At 35.8% G+C, this 17,165-nt stretch overlaps 4 protein-coding genes across 6 annotated transcripts; 1 reads left to right on the top strand and 3 right to left on the bottom strand.

Moving 5' to 3' along the window:
* The first annotated feature begins 232 nt into the window (after nt 1-232).
* LOC104821527 (bidirectional sugar transporter SWEET11-like) lies at nt 233-2,825 on the top strand. The gene is made up of 6 exons (XM_010552443.2): nt 233-415; nt 587-623; nt 762-972; nt 1,189-1,350; nt 1,468-1,587; nt 2,244-2,825. The coding sequence occupies exons 1-6, from the start codon at nt 364-366 to the stop codon at nt 2,523-2,525; spliced, it is 864 nt and encodes a 287-aa protein (XP_010550745.1). The 5' UTR covers nt 233-363; the 3' UTR covers nt 2,526-2,825.
* Nucleotides 2,826-4,409: 1,584 nt separating this feature from the next.
* On the bottom strand, nt 4,410-6,442 carry LOC104821526 (omega-hydroxypalmitate O-feruloyl transferase). Its single transcript, XM_010552442.1, has 2 exons — nt 5,852-6,442; nt 4,410-5,471 (listed from the first exon to the last, which is right to left on the bottom strand). Exons 1-2 carry the CDS (start codon nt 6,428-6,430, stop codon nt 4,611-4,613), a joined length of 1,440 nt encoding a protein of 479 aa, XP_010550744.1. The 5' UTR covers nt 6,431-6,442; the 3' UTR covers nt 4,410-4,610.
* A 1,035-nt stretch (nt 6,443-7,477) lies between these two features.
* On the bottom strand, nt 7,478-11,743 carry LOC104821525 (protein DEK-like). Its single transcript, XM_010552441.1, has 11 exons — nt 11,196-11,743; nt 11,045-11,078; nt 10,351-10,430; nt 10,133-10,192; nt 9,939-10,052; nt 9,772-9,852; nt 9,610-9,675; nt 8,485-8,893; nt 8,275-8,372; nt 8,140-8,170; nt 7,478-8,033 (listed from the first exon to the last, which is right to left on the bottom strand). The coding sequence occupies exons 1-11, from the start codon at nt 11,520-11,522 to the stop codon at nt 7,867-7,869; spliced, it is 1,467 nt and encodes a 488-aa protein (XP_010550743.1). The 5' UTR covers nt 11,523-11,743; the 3' UTR covers nt 7,478-7,866.
* A 473-nt stretch (nt 11,744-12,216) lies between these two features.
* On the bottom strand, nt 12,217-15,308 carry LOC104821524 (heavy metal-associated isoprenylated plant protein 3-like). 3 transcript variants are annotated; one of them, XM_019203409.1, is made up of 5 exons: nt 15,089-15,308; nt 14,699-14,969; nt 14,227-14,435; nt 13,651-13,744; nt 12,217-12,985 (listed from the first exon to the last, which is right to left on the bottom strand). In XM_019203409.1, exons 1-5 carry the CDS (start codon nt 15,095-15,097, stop codon nt 12,492-12,494), a joined length of 1,077 nt encoding a protein of 358 aa, XP_019058954.1. In that variant the 5' UTR covers nt 15,098-15,308; the 3' UTR covers nt 12,217-12,491. The 3 variants fall into 3 exon arrangements, with proteins under 3 accessions (XP_019058954.1, XP_010550741.1, XP_010550742.1); XM_010552439.2 differs by having other exon boundaries at nt 14,699-15,307; XM_010552440.2 differs by having other exon boundaries at nt 12,492-12,985; nt 14,227-14,429; nt 14,699-15,302.
* Nucleotides 15,309-17,165: the final 1,857 nt, after the last annotated feature.

Below are 17,165 nucleotides of genomic sequence, written 5' to 3'. Positions count from 1 at the left end.
ATATATCTCTAGAGCCGAATAATAAGAATTGTTTGTTATTATAAAGTGATGGTCCTGGTGCCCAATAATCAAATAGTTCTTTTTGTAACCTGCAATGACCATATAATTAACTTTTTTATATATCTTTTTAAAAAATATTATTATACAAAAAAAAAATCATCTTTTTTTTCTTCTCCCACACTCTCCTTAGCCTTAACCCCCCTCTATATATACGTGACCTCCCCAAACTTCAAAGCTCGTGCCATAGCTTGTGTCTTAAGAGAAACACATATACATCGCTAGGGTTTCCAAAAACACCTCTCTCCTTCTCCTGTCTCTTCTTCCTCCTCATCCCGAGAACGAAACGACATATAATCATACGACATGGCTATCTTCAACACTCACAACACATGGGCCTTTGCTTTCGGTTTACTTGGTACGTTGTTATAACATTCGTCTGCTACTCGTTTCATGTTCATTCATTTCGTTTCCACATCGATATTATCCAATCCTATATATATATATATATATCATATATATATGTCGGGGATTATATTATATTATATACCATATAGTGTCACTGATTTCGTTACTCGTGTTTCTCCAGGCAACATCATCTCCTTCTGCGTGTTCCTCTCTCCTGTGTAAGTTTCCTATGTGCCATCAAAATTTAATCTTATTTTTGTTACATACATACATATATAATATATGTGTATGTATATAGACACGTATGGTCATCATATGCTTACAAACTAATCTATGTATTTGGTTTGATCTTGTAGGCTGACCTTCTACAGGATTTGGAAGAAGAAGTCGACCGAAGGATTCCATTCACTTCCGTACCTGGTGGCGCTCTTCAGCGCGATGCTGTGGCTATACTACGCCACACAGAAGAGTGACGTTTTCCTTCTCGTCACCATTAACTCCTTTGGCTGCTTCATCGAGACCATCTACATCTCCCTCTTCATCGCCTTCGCCAACAAGAAAGCTCGGGTATAATATATATATATATGCATATTCAAGCGTACATATATATATACACTCAAAATGTTAAGAACGAAGATGAGCCATGATTCATATCAGTCTACTTCCATGCTATTGTATCGTATGTGCTGAATATATATATATATATATATATATATATATGTTTTGGAGAATATCAGATACAAATCAATAACCGGTTCTGTATTTTGTTTACATTGAATGCAGATGTTTACGTTGAAGGTTCTTCTGCTGATGAACTTTGGAGGATTCTGCTTGATTCTCCTCCTTTGCCAATTCCTGGTGAAAGGGTCAACTCGTGCAAAGATCATCGGAGGAATCTGTGTCGGATTCTCAGTCAGCGTCTTCGCTGCGCCGCTGAATATATATATATATATATATATATATATATATATATATATATATATAATGCAAATTAATATATTCGTTGAATAAATTATTTTAAAAGTTTTAGAATAAAATAAGAGAGTTAATGTTGGATTGCAGAGGGTGGTGATAAAGACGAGAAGCGTAGAGTTCATGCCCTTTAGCTTATCCTTGACCCTTACCATCAGCGCTGTTGTCTGGCTTCTTTATGGCCTCTCTCTAAAGGATTTCTACGTCGCCGTAAGCCCCTCTCTCCCTCCATTTCATTTATTTTCCATTTTTGTTCATGGACGTCCAAATACATCTACATATTCCCGACTTCCATATTGATTGGTGAAATCGTTACATATGTGATTCAACATAAAATATGCTATATATATATATATGTATTATATCATAATTGTCGTAGTTATCTCTTGAGCATAGAGGAAAATGAAGAAAAGACAGATTTGCATGAAGTGTATGCTTTTGTTTCTAATGAACCTGAGGCTTAATCATAGATAAGAAAGAGAGATAAAGATGATGAAAAAAGCAAAACCCTTTTGTTTCGGTATTTTTGTTTGTAATAAAATATCCCACAAACGCTAAAGAGATTCTCTTTTATCTTCTAAGGATGCATTAAAGACGTCGCCTTTATAAAAGCGTTTAATTTTTTTTATATAATATATATGATCGTTTTACTATGAAATTTATAATTGTACGTAACCTATATATATATAATATATACACACACATTAATTTATATATGGGTTACAAACTATAAAAGTAGATACATATATATATATGTACATAATTAAAAAAAAAAGATGCTTATCGTGTTATGGACTGCTAAAATATACAACTTTTTTTTTAATATTTTTCAAATTCCTTTATTTATTTTTTTTCCTTTTTTGCAGTTCCCAAATGTGATTGGTTTCCTTCTCGGTGCAATCCAAATGATACTCTACGTGGTTTACAAATACTGCAAAACGACGCCGAATTTGGCGGAAAAAGAAGTGGAGGCTGCTAAATTGCCCGAAGTGAGCATCGATATGTTGAAGCTGGCCACCGTACTGTCGCCTGAGCCCGCAATCGCAGTCGTCCGTTCCGCGAACACGTGCACCTGCAACAATCGCACGGCTGAGATCGACGATGGACCCGACCCTAAAAACGGCAAGCAGTCCTCGTCTGTTAAATGAGAATGTTTTTTTACACCATGCATTGTTGACTTGTACCCTCTCCGATACACGACCTCTCATCCACCGCCACGTCACGCCACGCATTACCCATTTATGTTCTGGTTGTACTTTTTTTCTTGAGTTTTTATATGTGTGCGAAGTAGAGGATCGCTGCCCCTGGAAATAAATTCATCCTCGGATGATACATGTATTTTCCGGAGTCGATTTCTCTACTTTTTAATTTTATGTAATTACCTATTGAAAATATGTATATTCCCCATTTTCAATTAACGAACAATTATAAAAAAAATTACCGAATAATTTTACGTCCCTTCTTCGTATTGAATAAAATTTTGTAACCCACTTTCTTCATTGACAAATTACAGTAATATATATCATTAGTAAACTTTCTTCCAATTATTATTACAAATGAAAATTTTAAATAAATTTATAGAAATATTTAATTTTATGTTATATTTAAAATCATTACAAAAGACGCAACATTTAATACATAAAAAAATTTAGATATAAGAATTTTAAAATAATTTGACAAAATAAAAATAATTTTAAAATAACCTTGAACAGACAGGGGAATCTTCCGTTGACTCGGTGACACGTACGCGGAAACCAAATCAACTTGGGAACATTTCTATCGTCTATAAATATTTATTTGTTACGAACAAATTAATGGTCCTTTGTTTATTAGACATACATGAAAAATATAAATAAAAACTTCACAAATTTGAATTATGGTTAACAATGATATTTTTAAAATGAAGGAAAATTATAATGAAACGGATAATTTATTCTGAAAGAAAATATACGCACGAGGAGGATATATGATTGACGATTGATGCATGGTGCGGTTGTGTTTATGCGATGGTGCAATGAATTCTTTATCTTATAGTCAATTATTTTTTAATCGAATTCGATATTTTAAAAATGATCAGATATATTTTTATTTAAATCAAATTAATTGAATATAAATTTAATGTAAAAAATGGAAAATTAAAAGAACTAAAATATTATTAGCAAGAAGTTTCTTTTTTAACTAACAAAATTTAATTTGATAATAAATATTTGAAATAAACGGACAAACTAATATAAAATCTTCTATATATAAATGTTAAACAAATTAAAAAAGTCCAAATACAAAAAATAAGAAATAATAATAATAAAATAGAAATCAAATTGAAATGTGAAATATCGGGCAATTGATACTAAGCAACATCATACGAATTGTTGGTTTATTATATGATGAAGACGTATTGGTCACGGTACCGTGAACGGTGTGAGAGAGACACATAAAATGTCAAAAGACAAACAAAATTTCAAAGAACTTTAGACTTTCCACCACAAGTCAATTTCGTGAGATTATTAGATCTAACTTTTCATTAAATTGTAACTTTTCTTCTCATTAAAAAAAATTAAGAAAATCGATATAGATTATGAAACAGAGACCATTCTTTAGTCCGACCAAATCATGTCATCAAACATTTCGTATCGGCAATGTCATTGAAATAAATCCAAAGGATTCGATATCTATCGTCTATATAATATGAATAGAAATTTCATTTCGTATCCACACATGTTTGATTAATTCAATTGTTTTTTTTAAATGTCGGAAACTCTCGCATCAAGGTGATTTGATTGTTTTGAAGTTGTTTTTTTTTTGTTTCTTTTAGAACATAACTTCTAATTCAATTTTTTATAATATTTCTTTTTTAATTTCGTTTTCGTTTTGTTTTCGGATTACCTTTTTTTTGTTTGAATTCACTTAATTTGATTTTAAAAAATGAAATCCAATTCGTTATTAGACCATATTCGATTCAGTATTAGTTTACATTATTTTTATACTAGCATGAGATTTGGAATTATAGACCAAAGTTCAAAAACAAATCAACACATTAAATATTAATTCATTGAACACTTTTTTTTAAAATTACACAACAAATGTTGGTACATTTATTTCAACGAGCAGCATATGTACCATTACATGGGTATAACAACTTGTCGTATAGTTAAATTTTTATATGATATTTCAAACATTCATCATCATTTTTATTTTATTATAATTATATCCAACGTAATAAATATATGGATTTCTCATATGTTCATGAGATCTTCAAACACCTTCATGGCAGAAGCAGGAAGACCAAGAAGCACATTGATGGACTTGGAGTCACTTCCACAAGGCAAGAACAGAATAACCTCCTTCTCCGGTAAACCGACCGGTCCGGAGACTACCGGTTCACCCCAACCGAAGTTCTTGGTGTGAAATGACAGTTTTGCCCAAGACGTGATCAAGAGCGTGGCGCTCAAACTCGGCCTCGCTCGCGTGACCTCGAAGTAGTCGATCGCCGATCTCATGAACCCGTCCGTGACCATATCCACGGCGCCACGGACCAGACCCACAGAATGAGATAGAGGGTTACACATGAGGTCACCTGCTGACGTCACCGAATACGTGAACACTATCCCGTTGCCGGAGTATCCTGCCGGGAGCGGCGGAGAGAATCTGGACCGTCCATCCGCCGCGAAGAGGAGTTTGATCCGTTGATCGGGTTTCAAGTGTAGGGCTTGGCAACGGCATTTCCACAGGAACCCAGTTAGGGTTTGGAAAGTTGTGCAATGTTGCAGAACACCGTCCTGCATGGCGATGCGTTTGAGCTTCTCGAGCTTTTCTGGGTCGAAGAGGAATGATTTGTAGACGAGTTGTTGGTCGGAGTAGAGTTTCGCAGTGTCGGAAATGTCTTGGATCTCTTCGAACTCGTTGTGAGGGAACTCGATCTTCGGAGGGGTACGTGGTCGGAGGATGGTACGGTCCAAGTACGGAGGGAGAGACAAGGGAAGTCCTCTGGCTGTCTCGGCCCAAGAGTTGAGGAACTCCATAGCCGCGATTCCGTCGAACATGTTGTGGTTCATGCACAGCCCTAGTACGAACCCTCCGCATTTGAATTTCGTCACCTAATTAACAACATTAGCGGCCAGATTAATATGTTCTTTAATTACATGGGTTCCTATATCATCGTTAATTTATATATAGGATATGTTTTAATAAATAAATAAATCGGTGTATAATGTTCTTATAATATATACTTTTTCTAGCCGTCGCTACGTACACCTTGGTTTTACATGGCTAACCCTACTTAATTAAAGAGTGCATGGTGATGCATGCACAAGACGAAAGTGACTGATCTACCTTCATAAATCTAACATTTCAAGCAATTTAATTTACTGGCTGATTTTTCTATGCCATATTTCTCAATATTGCATAACACTGTATACCATATACCATATACCATATATATATATATATATATATATATGTATATATATAACCTCACCTGAGCTACCAATGGCGGAATCTCAAGAATATTCCGGGCACCGGGAACATCATCGTAGACAAGCTTCCCCAAAGTCTCCGGTCGAATCTCCGAAATAGCATCTTTGATATTCTCTATCCCACAATTGGCCTCAGCTTCCACGAAAAGACCTCCTTCGCTGGTGCAATCCACCGCGATCTTGCCCTCCGGGCTTATCGTTAGCCTCCCCGCGGCCGGATAGTAGTGGACAAGGACCTCCGAGAGAGATTTCCTTATAACTTCGGCGGATTCTTGGTTCGATCTTGTGTCTGATTTGAAGTAGTAGAACGTTTTGACGGAAATAGCGATGTTCTGATCGAGATTCGAGAGGTAATGCAGACCCTTTGGCGTTTCCTTCGCCGGAGGTACAAAGACAGGGCCGTTCTTGGTCACGACGAGCTCGAAAGTCTCCGCCATTTTTAGGGTTTTGAGGAAAGATATACGCGTTTGGAAGTTTTGGAGATTTTCGGAGGTTAAGTAGAGGTTCGTATTAGAGGTTTCTTGTGGGACAAGTACGGTGGAAGAAGAAGGAGAAGAGGCTATAGAGGAAGAGTAACGCATGCATGGGAAGGGGATGGGGAGAGAGAAAGCTTCAGGATCACTAAAGTTTAGGTGAGTTAAATACTTTGGATTATCGACGTATGGTGGAGTGATTAGTACTTAATTGATTGATTAATCGATTAATTAAGTCAAATATATCAAGAGTGGGTCGTGTTTTTTTTTCTTAAAAAAAGGGAATGTTAGAGCAAGTTGTTGGCTTGAACCAAACTATATATAAACCAGACTTCACAGACAGGACTGTCCGCGTGGGCACGTACGTAATGTCTGGTTAATAGATAGGATCGATTACAGTTACTGTTAAGGATTATCCAATTTTTTTCTCAACATTATTTGATAATCATGTCGTGTGTAAAATTATAATGAATAGCATATGTGAGGATGTTATTGGGTAAAGGTTATTGCAACAAAAAACGATAGGGTTTTCTCTTTTGTTCTTGTTAATTCGATCCAATGATCAAACTTTCGTCCCAAATCGTCCATGACAAATGTTACGTCATTACACAATCATATGGCGTGTGGGTCTTGACATTTTTATTATTAGAATTTTTGGAGATTTAATATTATATATATAGTCGAATTTGCACCTACGTGCTATATAATAATATGGTTCGAAATACGCATCCGGGTATACCAAACTCAATAAAAAATAATAATAAATAAAACATATTCCAAAGGTGAAAGTTATATGAGAAATCCAGCCTACCGACCAACAAATTAACTCTAGTAAAAAAAGCATTTATTTTGGCCACTTAATCTAGAAGGAACAACACGATTGAGAGAGGCAAAGAAGAAAACCATGAACGAGAGAGTTAGAGAAAATCCCAAGCAGTTGTTGCAACTTCTCAATCAAAATTCAAAAGGGTTGAATCAAATTGCCTTTTCTTTTTCTTTTTACCAAAATGCAAAAAAAAAAAATGCTTTCTTGTCACAATAAACTTCAAATGTGTCAACCAATCTAAGGAAGAACCTTCTTATGACTAGCAAATTGCTAATAATAATAATAATAATCCAACAGGCCAAAAATAAATCTTTAAAAAAATTTAGAGATGTTGGAGGAAAGGTTGATTCTCACACTCCAAAGTCATTTTTAACATTAACAAATCCCAATCAAATCAAACCCGTCAAGCAAATCGTATCCTTTCCTAAGACAAGTGAGGAACCGAGTTAGAACCCTAACTTCTGATCTACAGTACATCACTATAAGAAGAAGAAGACAAACCGTATACAGCCTGAAACTACAAAGATTACACGCTACCAACAAACAAAGCCCTGACTGTGAATCGAAAGGTATCATCAGGAATCATTTAGCTTCAAACCCCGAAAAGATAAAAGCCAACTCACCACTCTTGTGCACCATGCCAAAAGCCGATTTCTCTTGGGTTGGGGCTTCCTTGGCTGCTGTTTTCCTTCTCATTGTCGTCAATCTTTTACAAGCATCAGTCATTTCTCTCTTCGTCTTCCTTCTCTATGTCACTTCCGGCCTCTGTATTTTCCTCATCTTCCTCATCATCATCATCATCATCAGTCATTTCCTTCATCGCCTCTGTGATGATGTCCTTCACTTCAGCTTTTCTATGCATGAGATCAACACCGAAATGCCCACCTGATAATGATACGGCGCATAATACGCATTATTAAAAAAAAGCTACAGAATCGTTGAAATGGTATTTACACATAACGGAAATGAGAGAGAGATTTTGAGACCATACCAAGCTTCTTTAGAATGTCGGATAGAGTTGCCTGTTAGGACAACAAAAAAAACAAAAAGAGAAAAGTGCATCCTAAGAACATCTAGTGAAGCTTAAAAATTAAGCATCTGGACAAGTGAAATCAAACCAACTGACCGTATCGAAGTCCACTTCCTTAAGAATTCTGGCCACCACTGCAAACATCTCTTTTGTCGTGGGCTCTGCTCCACCTTTCCTACCTGATTTTTCTTTACCTGTCCCACGAAAGTACCAAACAGTAAGGAAAACCCTTCAGAGAAAGCTAGAAAATCATCATCCAAATAATGGTGAAATTAAGCTCTCGTCATAGATGAGAATGCTCTATACCTAGATCCTTGGCCAGTGATTTACTTGATCGTTTCTTGCCTTTCCCTTCAGAGGAATCGTTCTGATCCTTTTGACCCTCATTTTCAACTTTCTGTTTCTTAGTCGAGGACGATGTCGACTTAGTCATTTGATTGGTAGAAGCTGCTTTATCCTCACGTTTGGTCCCAGAGCTACCTTTCACAGTCTTTTTCTGTGAGCTTTTCTTATCAGATGACTGTTTGCCCTCAGCTTCATCTTTTTCGTCTTCAGTTTGAGTATCTATGTCATCGCTTTCTTCCTTCAGTGGTGCCTCATCTTCTTCATGAGAATCATTAGTTCCTTCTGACGCATCATCTCTTTCCTCTTTGGTTTCTTCAGTTTCAGATGGCTGATTTCGCTTCTCTCCAGATGTCTTGGGCTGCCTTTTTCTCTGCGCATTTGAAACAGAAAATGACAGCATTTTTATGCCAGCCAATTCAACATTATAAACAAATCTCAAGTTGCGCTAACAGTCATGCCAAGAACACAGATGAAAAATATAAAAGAAGCCTCTCATGATTCCATGCTAATGCTTGTAATCTGACCTTCCAGCAATATACATATTTTATGGGGAAGCACAAAAAACCACAGAAGGAAAATATGGAAACTGGGTAACTCTCACCAAACAATCTAATTCTTCGCTGACCACAAACCGATAAAATTAAGTCGCTTAGAGCCTCCAGAAAGAAAATGATTGTCATATCGAACCTTACAGAAATCTTGATGAGCAGTTTAAGCACCAAAGGAAACCATCATGGAGGAACTTGGGGAATAGTGGCAGAAACAAAATATATATTTTAAAGTATGAGGAATCATGCAAGAGCAACAAGAAGAAATAGAACTTGAGAGAATTTAACAAACTAATTTAAAATCAGAGCACATCAAAGACATACTTTGAATCACTTCACAACAAATGCGAAGGTCGAGCTAGATGTGCTCACAACAGTTATAGAGAATAAAGAACTCGGAAAGGTCTTAAGTTGAGCCAAAAAGACATTTGACTCAGCTTGTTCACCATCCACACAGAAATCAAAGGTAGAAAAAGAGCTGTTTAGATTAGACAGATAACGATATAAATCAGGCCTTGGAAAGCTATAGTCAACAAACCTTGGTTGTAACCTCAGATGCTTCCCCAGAATTCTCTTTCGGAGTAACCTTGCGCTTTTTTGGCTTCTAAAATAGAAAACTCAAAACAAAAGAAGTCAGTACTTACTTATCGACGATAAGTGCAACGATAACGCAATTTAACAATAAGCAGCTGTTACATACATTTTCCCTGTCAGCAAGTAAGACATCTCTTGTTGCCTTCGGATATTCCAAAAATTCCAGCACTTTGACAGAGAGTTCTTCCTGACGGATAAATATACAAAATTTAGTCGAATTGAAAATAGAACAAACATGATAAATAGATAAACTTCAATTTTTGAATCAGTTACCTTCTTCACATTACTCTTGTTTATAGGTATATCCAGCACATCGCAGAAATCGATTAATTTCTCCTTGATACATCTCTCGAGCTTTTCCTTCACTCTTGTTCTTTGTTTCTCCTCCTGGATATTATATATATAGCACTCTCAACACAAGGCACGTCATACACATCCCAAAGCAAAAACCTTATGTAAGGGGTTACCTCTTTCTCTGACCATACAAAGCCTGAGAACTGGCCAATGTTTTTCTTCAGCATCTGTGGCTGCAGATCAATGAAACGGCTTAACTTATCAATCTCTCTAGTGAAAAAAAAAAACTGATATTCCAAGAAAAAATGTGTGCAACATATAGAGATAGAAGCTCAAAGAGAAAATACAAATCAAATGAGGAAAACAAGATGATGTGAAGCTGTCAAAGCACCTTTGCTTTCTTTCCATAAAGGATGGTGTGAAGTAAGAGGAGATTGTCGTCAGGTTTTCTCTTGGATAGTTTATAAGCCACTGAAACATAACACTATCAGCTAACAAATATTCAAGTAGAAAAAGAGACATAATTTAGTAAACACTAAACAAAGCTTACAGACTTTCACTTTTGATGCATACAAATTGATTAAGAAATGATGGATTAATAATACAGCCTGTCATCTTCCCATCAAGTATCCTTTTACAGTATTTTCATGGTGTGATTAGCTCTTCAATCAGATAATGGACGAGGATGTCGGTTCTCTTCTAGAAAAAGGGTTGTGTTGGGCTCAATCAGCATATACTAGTAACCAAACTAATTCCAACAACTAGAAGATACAAACTCCAAAAAAAAAAAAGATCCATTGTTTAGATGATACACAGACTTAAAGAGGAAACCTTGCACCAGAAAATCTAACAAGCAGCCTTCAATTGATGCAGCTGATAGCTCATGCATGCGTTAGAGCTCATCAATAGCAATACAGAAGCGAGTTCAAGATGGCCAAACCAGTTAAAACACAAAGAGTCAGCAAAAACAGTCCCATTACTTCCTTTAAGAACAATTCTCTTATGTACCATTTGGGATATCCCTGAGGATTTTTCACACGAAACGCAGCAAAACAAATACAAGTAGAAGTAATACGCTTACGTACCATTTGGGATATCCCTGAGGATTGTTCCACGACCCTGGAAAAATCCCCAAAACCCGAATCGGAGATCAACATTCAATTTCTAACTCAAAAATAAGCTCTACACAATTCGGTATCGCAAATCCGAAAGGCAACGATATTTACGTCGCTATACCTTAACAATCGATACAGACTTGCTTCCAGAGGACCGCGAAGGAGTGGGCAGCGAATAACGCTCCACCTTCTTCCTCGTCCTGGTAGGCCTGTCACTGAGCGGGGTCACCGGCTCGTTATCTACCGATTTGTTTATTCCGCTACTCCCCTTCTGACCCGTCTCTTCTTCCTCGCTCTCTACACCGTTTTCTTTCTCTTTCGCTTCGTCTTTCTCCTCCGCCTCGTCACTTTCCCGAGAAACAGCTTTCCCGGAATCACCAACACCACCTCCATCCTCTGCCGGAGCTTCGGTCTCCAGTTTCTTCTCCTCTAGGGTTTCAGTAGCCATCGGAAACAAACAGAGGGAGCCGAGAAGGAATCAAGACCAAAAGAGAGAGAGAGAGGGATGAATCAAACACGAACCCTAAATCCAGAGGTTCTACACAGAGAAAACCGAAAAACCCTAAATCAAGAAATGGAAGTAAGACTTAAACGAATTGGGGATTTCAAAAATTTTGGTGCCAAAATTGGAACACAAGGCGGGCTCTTGTACTTGTAGTCGTAGATATTTTCACTAAAACAAGCGCATCGCGGCAAGAACCCAAAATATATACATATACATCTATATATACATAGTACACACAAAATAATAATGCGTTTATAAATAAATAATAACCAATCCTAAATCCAGTATTTAAATGCATAGAAACCTTTCATATTTGAATACAGCTTGTGTTTTTATTGTATGCAATTTTAATTTGGATATCCTGCTATAAATATAAATAGAAAACATCAAAAATACGACTGACTCTATTTAATTCAAACATACCAGTACCAGATAAATGTTTCTATTTAAAACCAATTTAACCAACGAACTGTATAAATAAATACAGATTTATCTTCATTTAATATTGCCAAAGACGCCTTAAATAAAAGGCTTTTAAATGAACGAGTTTGGGCCCAATCTAAATGGCCTTAAGCCCATATCATTAAATATGATATAATCTAGAAATTTAAAGATTTGATTAAATACAACTGTTGGATTATTTAAAATATTAAACCATACATTAAAAATACATATGATGAAAGAAAACTTACACCATATATATGCATGCATGTGTATATATATGACCTCAAAATTAGACAGTTTTTGTCTATAGTCACACTTTAAGGTGTGCAGATAACATTAGACAGAGGCCACACATGCTCCTTACACTTTCCTCTGCAACGCAACCCCATCAACCAAAATTTACCTAATATTACCATTTTACCCTCTACGTCCGCGTTTAGCGTTCTAGCGTTTCGCGTTTCCTTCGCATTACATTACGGAACAAGCGTTCGGATTCTCGTCGCTAAACATTTGCGGCGGGTAGGCGTACATCTCGACCGCCACCGGCGGTGGATAGTAATAGTAGAAGTAGTAAGGATTCTCCATCTTCTTAACCTCCACTACTTTCCCCTCCTCGGCCCCGTCCCCACTGCCACCGCCGCCTCCTTCCCCGCTACCCGTGTTTTCCACGGGTTTTCCCTCCCCGCCGCCTCCCGCTTCTTTCTTTTCCTCGTCCGATGGTTTTCCATCCTCGGTCTTGGTCTCGTTCTTATCTCCATCCCCTTCGTTTTTCTTCTTCTCGTCGCCTTCCGAGGCGGCGGTCGGAGGCTCGGTAACGGGCGGCGGGGGCGGAGGGTCGACCTTAATGACGACGGCGTGTTTGCCGGTGCGTTTGTAGACGTACTCCACTAGCTTCTGCGGCTCAAACACTCCTCTCACATTTACTTGTGAACTCTTTAGATCGGCTTCTACTGTTTCAACACCTAAAAATAGTTTAAAAAAAAAAAGAGATATAACTAAGTATTGATAATTATGGAGAGTTTATATAGTTTGGTTGTTTCCATAAACTGTATATCGTCTATTTGATGCCATAACAAGTTTTGGAAAATGGAAATTCAACTTATCATATAATGTATATTTATATTCGTAGAGTCCACTATGTACATACATCAAATTAATTTGAATGGAATAACGCAAATGTGTATATATATATATATATATATATATATATATATATAGATGTTGCAGAGAAATGGTATGATGTGTGACGGGTGCTTATGTAATGGCATGTGCGAGTGTATGTTAAAGCTGAAGCAATGCACCATCTTGATTTTGAATTTCCATGGACAAGAATTAAAATAGAATTACGAACGTCGATTGGAAAACATAAAGAGATGTGATATAAAGTGGAAAATCTACGCTTATAATAAAAAAGTTAGGAAAATATATAAGTGGATGGTTTGCAAGCAATCAATAACTTTTATCTAACAGTATTTAAAAACAAAAGCGACGAAAAATATACTAAAATCCAAAAATAACTTTCTTTCTAATAATAATGATAGCCCTAATTTCGATATATATATATATATATATGTATGTATGTATATTATAAAAAAAATTTGGTGGAAAATGTAAAAAGGAAGAGTACCTTTCATCCTTTGGATACGTTTCTTAATCTCCATGGCACAAGCCTCGCAGTGCATGTGAACTTTGAGAACCACCGTCACCACCACCGGCGGAGCCTGAACCGTTTTTCGCCGGAAAACAAAACCCGATCATTGCTCCATTAACAATCACACGACCAAATAAAATTATTTAAAAAATAAACAAAAATAGGAAATTATAAAATAATCGTGAGTATTACATATGATAAAACTTTATGGAGCCAATTAATTGAATTGTCCGAAATTCCCCCAAATGTTAAATATAGCATGGAATTTCACTTCAATTTATATTCTTATATCAATCAAATTTTCTGCCATGGTATTAACGTAACGCATCAAACTTTGTGATATATCAATTATTTTTCATACTAAATGTATTATGATTTGGACCATCTTGCTGACACATAAAGAAAAACTATCTCCAATATATAAAATCTATTTTATTACGATTGATATCATTTAAATTGATAAAAAAATAAATACTAAAAACTACACTGAATTTTTGAAATTTTAATCCTAAATGCCTCAAAATAAAAATCATAATTTTATTGTTACAATACCTCTTCTTTCTTGTCCTCCGGCGGCTTAGGGTTGTCCTCCACCGCCGGCGGCTTATTCTCCGGCGGCGGAGGAAGCGGAGACAAGAGGTCGACGTGGCGGTGAGTCTTCCGTTGGACTCTCTCCAACACTTTCAACGGATCTGCCTTCTCCCCCTTCACCACCACTCTTCCCTTTCGACAATCCGTCTTCACTTCTTCCACTCCTTTATCCGTTTTTCACCATCCCCGTCCGTTATATAAAATACATATTCCCAAATTTAGTTTAAAAAAATAAAAAACTAATGATAATTAATACAAAATTAAATTTTTAATCAATGACAACCAATACACTCCACAACGATATACACATGTATTGGCGTATATAACATGGAAAACAGACATATATGTACCTCCTCGTACATGTATATTTGTACATATATACGCACACAGATACGTGGAGATAAATGTGTATATATATATATATATGATATACCTTCGAAGCCTTTGAGGCAGCGGCGGACTTTACGAGCACAGCCTTCACAGTGCATGTAAACCTTGAGGACGATCTCTTGAGGCGGAGGAGGAGAATCTTCTTTGGAATCTTTCTGAGAATCTTTAGATCCTTCCTGGGCTTTCTTCTTAGCATCTTCTTTTTCCTCTTCTGATCCCTGTTTTTTCTCTTCCTCTTTCTTCTCTTCTTCTCCCGACGGCTTCTTCTCCTCCATTTTCGTTTCCTCTCCCCCCGCTTCAGGCTTCTTCTCTTCCTGAACCAGTTTCATAAAAAAAAACGAAGAGAGTTAAATTAGAGATTGCGAAAATGTAAGCTTTCCTCTAAGTTTCATGGAGATTTGAAAGAGCATAAAAGTTTGGGATTTTCTTGGACCTCTCCCATTTGATTTCTCTCTTCTCTCTCTCTCTCTCTCTCTCTCTCTCTCTCTCTCTCTTCTTTTGGGGTTCGAGTCTTTCTATGTGCACGAAAATTTTATGCCCATAGAGAAGGCTTTAAATCTCTCTCTCTCTCTCTCTCTCTCTCTCTCTCTCTCACACTCAAAACCAGAACAGACCACTTGGGTTTTGGACAAGATGGAGCTTTGGACCCCAAGATCTGAAAAGAAATGTTTAATATTCACGCAAAAGTTAATTTTATAATTATAATTCAGAAAAAAAGACGGTAATTTTTTTATTATTTCCCTTTAAACATGAAATATGCGTGCTCTCTGTAACCATAATACAAAATATTAATTTGGTATTTCGTATTAATTACTCAGATACACACTCAAGATTGAATTAATTAGCAGTGAAATGAGGGCTGACAACAAAGACAACGACTGAGGATTCTGACGCATTTATCAAAAACGCAATCAGAGAAAACAAATAGTAATTTTTTGTGACAGAATTTATCAAAACGCAATCAGACAAAGTGAAAATAATTAATCGCTGAGACAGAAAAACATAACTAACTGGCGGCTGGTTATGTTATCATTCCGACACTGTAGTTAATTTATTTTACAAATTATTATAATCTAGTCGTATTTCAGATAACACATACCTTAAATAATTATGCAACCAAAAGCTCATGCAACATGTATGGTACAAAACAAAAGGCATGGATGCATGTTATTAACATGAACTCCATGAACGAACACGAAACATGTGTTTTGTTTGTTCGGATGATGATATGGGCATAGAATTTTAATGACTTGTCACAAACGGAATCATAAAACTGACCCAAAATTCGTATTTTCTTAAATCAAAAGATTTATACGTGACAAAACAAACGTATATATATGTATATGCTACCTTTTTCTTTTCAACCGCTTTTTAGTTTGTATCGAAAATAATTAATTAACGTGATTCTACAGTAGAATTTAGTACAAAAATATTCATTTCAAACAATATATCCAATCATATTCTTACATTTAAAGGGCTGTTCTTATCGTTATACGATTATTCGAGTGCAATGTGTAATGCGTATTATGCGCCGTGTCATTATTCGACTAAAAATTGTCGAACCAAGTTATTAATTTTTAAAAACTTAAACTAAAAATTAGATTAATTTATAGCAAATATAAATCCAAGGATATTTTCAAACGCAAATTAAAACAACAAAAAAAGGTCGGACGGGGAAAAAAAGAAAAATGTAGAATAGATTATTTTATTTTCTGGTTTAATAATATTAATTATGATTTCGCATTTGTATTCATCTGCATGCACTTTTGGTCATTTGCGAAAGCCTCGCCGTCGTCGTCATCACTCTCTCATGCATTGCTTGATGACGTGGCATCAGATAAGGGTCACACGTGTGGTGCGTGTGAGCTGTGGACGAGTTTTTTTGTATTCCCGAGGTCCATTACACATGGTTCATCTCTTTCTCGGAGATATAAAAAGCGAAAAAAAAGTGAGTATATATACGTACGTTTCATTTAATAGTTTGTTATGGATTTATTATGTGTATATATATATGATACTTAAATGATATATATATAGTTGTTGGGAATAATTGGAGCCTTGTGTGCGGGACAAAATGCACATTTAATGAAAATATTATATCACCAAAATGAAAACCATTAGAGAAAATTTTTAATATATGAAACATGTTATTTTACCATAATACTTAAACCTTTTGGATTATTATACTAAACGTCCCAAATATAAATGTTTTGGATGAATTTTAAAACTAAGACACACACATATATAAAAGGGTATTATTGTAATATACGTATTGTTGTCATCCTCTCCACCCTTTGTAATATATTAGTATAGTGAATCTATTGGCTAATATCAGAACTAAAAAAGAATTAAAAATGCAGCTATACACACCAATGTAACTGACAATTTGATATTGTTTTTTTTTTTTTGGATAAAAAATTTGATATTGTTTGTATCCATGAATTATAACATTACCGTGAAAGCGATATAATATTCAAAAATAAAATAACATAATTATTAATAGGTTCTGT

The sequence above is a fragment of the Tarenaya hassleriana genome, unplaced genomic scaffold (assembly GCF_000463585.1).
Source record: "Tarenaya hassleriana unplaced genomic scaffold, ASM46358v1 Cleome33, whole genome shotgun sequence".
Lineage (NCBI taxonomy): Eukaryota > Viridiplantae > Streptophyta > Magnoliopsida > Brassicales > Cleomaceae > Tarenaya > Tarenaya hassleriana.
The sequence above is the reverse complement of the archived record's forward strand: the minus strand, read 5'-3'. Positions and strand labels throughout refer to the sequence as shown.

Excerpts from the sequence above, each read along its gene's own strand:
- LOC104821527 (XM_010552443.2), top strand. The coding sequence starts at position 364 with ATGGCTATCTTCAACACTCACAACACATGGGCCTTTGCTTTCGGTTTA. Across the intron at positions 624-761 it reads TGCGTGTTCCTCTCTCCTGT|GCTGACCTTCTACAGGATTT; the intron begins GTAAGTTTCCTA and ends TTGATCTTGTAG. Across the intron at positions 1,351-1,467 it reads CTGCGCCGCTGAATATATAT|AGGGTGGTGATAAAGACGAG; the intron begins ATATATATATAT and ends GTTGGATTGCAG.
- LOC104821526 (XM_010552442.1), bottom strand. The coding sequence starts at position 6,430 with ATGCGTTACTCTTCCTCTATAGCCTCTTCTCCTTCTTCTTCCACCGTA. Across the intron at positions 5,472-5,851 it reads TTCCGCCATTGGTAGCTCAG|GTGACGAAATTCAAATGCGG; the intron begins GTGAGGTTATAT and ends GTTGTTAATTAG.
- LOC104821525 (XM_010552441.1), bottom strand. The coding sequence starts at position 11,522 with ATGGCTACTGAAACCCTAGAGGAGAAGAAACTGGAGACCGAAGCTCCG. Across the intron at positions 10,053-10,132 it reads TTGTATGGTCAGAGAAAGAG|GAGGAGAAACAAAGAACAAG; the intron begins GTAACCCCTTAC and ends TATAATATCCAG. Across the intron at positions 9,676-9,771 it reads TACTTGCTGACAGGGAAAAT|AAGCCAAAAAAGCGCAAGGT; the intron begins GTATGTAACAGC and ends TTTCTATTTTAG.
- LOC104821524 (XM_010552439.2), bottom strand. The coding sequence starts at position 14,984 with ATGAAACTGGTTCAGGAAGAGAAGAAGCCTGAAGCGGGGGGAGAGGAA. Across the intron at positions 14,436-14,698 it reads CTGCCTCAAAGGCTTCGAAG|ATAAAGGAGTGGAAGAAGTG; the intron begins GTATATCATATA and ends GGTGAAAAACGG. Across the intron at positions 12,986-13,650 it reads ACGTATCCAAAGGATGAAAG|GTGTTGAAACAGTAGAAGCC; the intron begins GTACTCTTCCTT and ends AACTATTTTTAG.